Genomic DNA, 6,577 nt, shown 5'->3' on the forward strand with positions numbered 1-6,577 from the left:
CTGGCCCTCTCCCACAACCAGGCACATGCCACCAGCGCCTTGGAGCCTGCCCAGGGACCAGAGGCATAGAGAAGGAGACCAAACACACCCACAACCAGGCATACCACGAGTGCCAAGGAGCATGCCAAAAACAGCACCTCCACGTGGGTGGCCCACCACAGCCACCACAATAACCATGGCTGCTGCAAAAGCAGCTAGACACCACAGCCCACACAGATGGTCCGCCAACCACTGGAGTGCATTCACACAAGAAGAGTCACCAGCAGAGACAAAGAAAAGAAGAGGATGTCTCTTTCCACAAAACCCATTTCAGAGTGACAGAAGAAGCATCTGCTCTAGGATAATATTGGGGGACCTGATCACACCTCTCAGCATTGGACAGATCATCTAAGCAACAAATTAACAGAGTAAACATTATTCTTTCAGAAGGAGAGACGAAATCTAGGGCAATTATAGGGGGGAGGGAGAGGGAATGGGGGAAGTGGAGAGGTTGGACAAGGGGCATAAAGAATAATTACGATTTGTAACAATATATATGCTAGTAATATTCATTTGATCAACATATCTCAATGTTCAACCTCCAAAATATGTATAATCGATTTTGATTCAATAAATAAAATTAAAAAACAAAATTAAGAAGAGTACATCTAACTGTGGCATGGAGTGAAAAGAACAACCATCTATAAGAAAATACTTCCAACCTCTATAAGTGAAAAAGAATTAGTGTGCAGAGGATGTTAAAAAAGAAAAAGAAAGAAAACAATAAATATACAAATGAATTAAACATGAGAAAATGCCTGAAAACCATTTCACGGAAGATGAAAGACCATAGAGGAAAAACACTCAAGGCCAATGGTAATCAGTAAAAACTAATACATAATGACAAGATTCTGCTTAACAGTAGATGGGCACAAATTAAGAAGTTGGATAATTCCAAGCACTGGCAAATTACAAGGAATATATAAACACACATGTGTGAAAGGTCATACAGTTAATCCACATACTCCAACAGTATTTTCTAGTAAACATGAATTTATCCATAATCTACAACCCACCAATTTTTCCCACTGTGTAAAAAATTTTTGATGCATTAGGACTTGGAGGGATAAACAAGAATGACATTGTCAAAATGATCAAAACAATAAACTTGGAACAGCACAAGTCCCCAAAACAGTGAAACGAGTGAGTAAACTGGGTGACCCACAGCCTCAAACAGCAGCAAGTATGCAGCAGACTGATGCAACAGAACCATAAAAAACCTTTTCTCCATAATATTAAGGGTACTATTAATGGTAATATTAACATACTGAAGACCAAAAATAGCCAAAGCCCTACTTCATGATAAATATATGGTAAGGCTATAAAGGATAACCAAAAGAATCAGGACTGCTCCTCTCTGGGTGCAGAAGGGAGGTGAGATAAGAGAGACACACAAGTACTGACCAAGCCCTATTTATTTACATTGGTGGTAAGTCTGTAGGAGTTTATATTCTTATTAGGACTGGCTGGGGAAGCTTAGTTGGTTAGAATGCAGCCTCATGGGCCGAGCCCGTGGCGCACTCGGGAGAGTGCGGCGCTGGGAGCGCGGCGATGCTCCCACCGCGGGTTCGGATCCTATATAGGAATGGCCGGTGCACTCACTGGCTGAGTGCTGGTCACGAAAAAGACAAAAAAAAAAAAAAAAAAAAGAATGCAGCCTCATAACACCAAGGTCACAGGTTTGAATCCCAGTACCAGCCAGCCACAAAAAAAAGAAGAAAAAGATACATTCTTATTAAACTTAGCATAAAACTTGTTATAACACTAAGGTCAAGGATTTGGATCCCCTTACTAGCCAGCCACCAAAAACAAAACAAAACAAAACTTAGCATAAAACAAATATTTTATGTCTAGAATTCTCTTAGCTTCTTCAGATATTATCACTCAGTCCACTCAGATTTTCAACAATAACAACAGCAAAAAAACTCTTAGACTCAAATCATGGAATAAAATTCTAAAAATGCTACAAGAAACTGGAATTACATGGCAGCAAGATCCTGTAAGAGAAACAAGTGGGAAGCAGAGCTATCTGGGTTGCTTAAAACTACCCTAGGATAACCTGCTTGGGCAACGCCTTTCCCCAATAAAGGCTTTGGCTCACAGGTCTCTCTTTTTCTCTCTTGCTCTCCACGCACTGGTTAAGCACACGTGTCTCATGACTCCCTCCTTCCCCTTGGCTTAGGAGGCATGTTGGCCTCTTCTCTCTGGGATCTCTTACCTAGCAGCCTGCTTCACCCACAGTTCATAAGGAAACCTATATTCATAAGGTTAAACATGTTTCCAAGCTTGGGGACCACCCCTATGAAGATATAGCCCATGGTGGCTCACTCCTTTTGAAATTTCCTTTCAAACTGAGCAGGCAGGAAATTTAATTCTGGGAGCTCCACACATCCTACTCTCCTCTCTTCACAGTGTGGAAATGCTCCCTCCTCCAGGATCTCAATTCTTACTCGCAGCCAAACACTCATCCGCAGTCAGTTTAAGGTCCTGATCTGTGGTGTCTTTTTTCTGACTCCAAATGAATGGTGTTTGTTGAATAATAACCAGTTCTCCAACACCAACTCAGTATCCAACAGCTCAATTTTGACACCACCAAGAGTTAGCACAGACCCCAGAAATTCAGAATTCAGCTCCAAAATACTACACCCAGTTCAGTTGAATTGAAAGTCCTGGGGGCCATGTACATTCTAACCAATTGCCTATAAATCAGGGGTTCCCACAATTCCATCCTTAGGTTCAATAATTTGCTAGAACTACTCACAGAAATCAGCAAAATATTTTACTCAAGTTCACCCGTCCATTACAAAAGATCTAACTCAGGAACAGCCAAATGGAAGAGATATATATGACATGGGAAGGAGAAAAGGGCAAAGCTCTCCCTCTTGGGGTGGACCACCCTCCCAGCACATCAGTGTGTTCACCTGTGACCTTTCTGAATGTCTCTGCTCAAGGGTTTTTACAGAACCGTCTACAGCCTCCCTCCCCTTCCTGAAGTTGGTGGCTACAGCTTGAAGTCACAATGCTGTAATCATGGGTTTGGTCTTTCTGGTCACCAGTCTCCATTCTAAGCCTATCCAGGGGTCCCACCTAATTCACCTCATTAGCACAAACTCCTGTATAATCTGAAAGGGAACAAAAAACACTCCTATTATTCAGGAAATTCCAGTGGTTTTAGAACCCCTGTGCCAGAGACTGGAGACAAACACCAAATATATTTTTTATTATACCACAAAAACAAACTCTCAAATGCATAAACATTTTCTCCAAAAGGCAAACACAAAGGTATCTTTCTCTAAGTCTGACCCTCACAGATGTTCTCAGTGTGCACAAATTACACTCTGACTAAACTCACTCTGGGAATGCAAAACCAAACTGTTGACAATGTTGAATTTTACCCAAGTTCTGTAATCCTATAAATATCTATGATTAAAGAAACCCCCACCAGCAGCATCCTTAGTGTTCTAGAGAAGCAGACTACTGCAAAGAAATACACCTCCCATTACCACTTAGATGATGTCCCCACCGGCCTTTTTTAATCAGACAAGGCCAGACACAGACTCTCCAAATTCTCATTGTTTCCCTCATAAATAATTAGCTGAACTCTACAAATTCCCATTCTTTGCCTCATAAATAATTAGTCTTCCCTGTTCACTCAAAACAAAATACTGGTCAACCAAACTTAGTCTAAGTTTCTCTCCTTCCTGTGAACTAAGACCACCCTCAGCAGCCTGATTCAGCACACAACGCCTCCTTTACTGCCCTCCTGAGAACCAGCTGACCTCAGGGTAAAATACTCCCTGATCTAGGATCTGATTTTGCCACCCTCCACCACACCTTCCCTCCTGTGTTCTCTCTAACCCTGTTTGTTCCTCCCTATGGAGGAAAAAAAAAAAAGCCTTTTCCTACCTCACCCTTTGAGACCTTGCAGATCTGACAGTTGGCACTTTCCTCCTATTGCTATGCTCCTTTAGAATAAAGTCACTTCTTACCTAAATCCAGATTTGTTTGACTTGTCTAGAAAGAACCCCAGGACAATAACAATGTCAACCTCAGAGAGGGCATCACCTGCCCAAGTGCATCTGCTGTGTATCCCCAGCTCTCCATGGATCTGTACAGTCTCTCAGTATAAAGGCTCCCTCCATGATCTGTATGAGCAGGCTGGACACCTGCAGGGGAGGCTCCCCAGATGGGAGCTACTGGGCCTTCAATGACCTCCCTTTGCAGGCTCGGGATTGGCCTTAGCTCACAGTCACTGCACTCAGGCCTCCGCTTCCCAGTCAAGGCTACTCACTTCCTTTTAAATGACAAAATACCCAGGTTTAAACCTCTAGCAAAGATCACTCAAACTCTCTGTTTATGTATATAGGAGGAAAGGAAATTATAACACATTTGTATCTTATAGCTCAACAAAAAAAGTACAAGTATCTATCCTTTTCAGACAAAAAAGATGATGTTTCATCGTTATTTCCATGACAAATCATTTAGTAAACAATCATACTTGAACACTTCTAGGTGTTGCCAAGTCCTATCCAATAGAATTGAGCAAAAATCTCTTCAGTCCAGACAGCAGGAAACAGAACAGCCGCCTTATCTGCTCTCACAAATTCTCCACACACAAATGAGAGACGCTAATGTTTTAGTGAATATTTGTAATTTACCAATTTATCTACCACCCTTTTTTGTGGAAATGTATTCATTTTTCTGCAGCCATAATGGAAAAGACATTTTCCCTATTTCCATTCCTTGGCAGCATTCTCAAGGTAGGCCCTAAATTTCCATTTCAAATCACCCTCCCTCCCCACCCCACCCACCCCTCACAAAAAGCAACAGATCTGAGAAAGTTACTATATACTTTCAGTTAGAAAAAAAATAAGTAAGAATGATTAACAAATTAAATATGACTAGATTCTTTTTCTAAAATCCTCTGTCTTGCCTTTTTGTAAGTATTTTCTTATCTTTCAAGTTCTACTGATAAAATATATTTTACATTTAATGAAAAAACAGAACCAAATAAGTGAACTAACCTTTCTGTAGAGGATTTAAAGCAAATGTACTTCACAGGGTGTGGTTTTCCAAAGCCTTGCAGTTTCAAATATTGACCTTGTGGAGGACTGGAAATTTTCCTCAGACTATAAAGTCTCTGGTGTGAGATAAAGATTTGTGACACAGCAAGGTTGCCGGCTCAAGGACAGACTAGTTACTGACTGTTATGTAAAGATACTGAGAAATTGCTGTAAAGGAATGTTTGCTAGATCAAGCTTTTGTTGGTGGATCACTTAATTGTCTAATGAAATGTCACCTGACTTGTTTCACTGAAATTTACCAGTCTATATTGTTAAACTATAACCCCACCTATGTTCTCTTCCTGTAACTTCCTGGTCTGGAAAATAAATGCAGGAAGAGAACCCCAATTCGGGGTTAATTTCCCAAGGAAGGGATGCCTCTCGCTTGAGGGTTCCGGGGAAGTTAACCACTTCGGGGCTTCTCACTGCTCAGAAGAGATGGGCTTTGAGTAATCCTTTGCAACTCCGTCACCCAGGGTAAGTAGGGTGACAAATCCATGGGGGGCTAAGCAACACCTTTTTAAGTGAAAAACCTAGGGAGGGACACTCCTGACTGGAGCGCAGACTTGTCTAACTCACGTGTCACTTCAGGTCATCCTGTCATGTGGGACATCTCCCCACACCCATCCTGCTCACTTTAATGCTCAATGACCACCCTCTGAGCCAACACTGCATCTGTCCTGGCCCCAACCTCCACCATACCCAAGGTGCATTTCTCTTTTCAGATTCTTGCACCACCTGAATGAGATAGGTTTCCCTTGTCCTTTAACATACTTTTCTCTCTTCACTAGTCAGAGAATCTAGAGGGCAGAAATCGTTTCTCTCTTCCCATAAATACCAGAATCCAACTGGCTGACCACCAATGTGTCACCAAAGAATGGTAACTAGGGTTGGAAGAAGAAAAGTGACGCGCCCTCAGGTCAGCTATTTAAATGAAGGATAAACCAGGCAATTCCTCCCAGCCTGGGGGCCTCCAGCTGCTCCCTGGACCCCCACCCCCATACCTCAGGCTGCCCTTTGTCCTTCAGGGCCTGACACTCACTAGACACTCCAAAAGACCCGGCAGCTATGGGCATCTGGGTCAGGCCCAGGCAGTTCTGAAACCCACGACCAGGAAAAGACAGGAGGGAGGGCGGAAGACACATCAGTCTGTACAGTTTCGAGGGGGAACCTCATCCCAGAGACCTTCTGATGTCTGAGCTTAGAGACGATAAAAGGAGAGACAAAGATTTTTTGGCAGCGGAGTTTCAGATTGTTTTTCTCTGCTTTCTTCAGAGGTGAAAGGTCCACAAATAGAAAACGAATCTTTTTAAAGTGTCATCCTTGTCTTTAATAGTGGGTCTGTTTGGTATGTGCAATGAAGCAGTTGACAATGCTGTGAGCTGCAGAGGAAAAGTCAGCGTTTGGGAACGCGAAGAAGGAACTGGAAAGTTAGGGATTTATCGCCCGCCCTGGGAAGAGCTGGCTGCGGGGAC

General features: G+C 42.6%; 1 protein-coding gene across 1 annotated transcript in view; it reads right to left on the bottom strand.

The window, feature by feature from the left end:
• LOC134387602 (zinc finger protein 564-like) overlaps window positions 1-6,178 on the bottom strand; it is a 46,428-nt gene extending 40,250 nt beyond the window's left edge. Inside the window, exon 1 of the mRNA XM_063110025.1 lies at window positions 6,107-6,178. Within this exon, the coding sequence (XP_062966095.1) occupies window positions 6,107-6,178 (72 nt within the window). The remainder of the gene's footprint in view (window positions 1-6,106) is intronic.
• Between the last annotated feature and the right edge of the window lie 399 nt (window positions 6,179-6,577).

Source organism: Cynocephalus volans, chromosome 10 (assembly GCF_027409185.1).
Source record: "Cynocephalus volans isolate mCynVol1 chromosome 10, mCynVol1.pri, whole genome shotgun sequence".
In the NCBI taxonomy this organism is placed as follows: domain Eukaryota; kingdom Metazoa; phylum Chordata; class Mammalia; order Dermoptera; family Cynocephalidae; genus Cynocephalus; species Cynocephalus volans.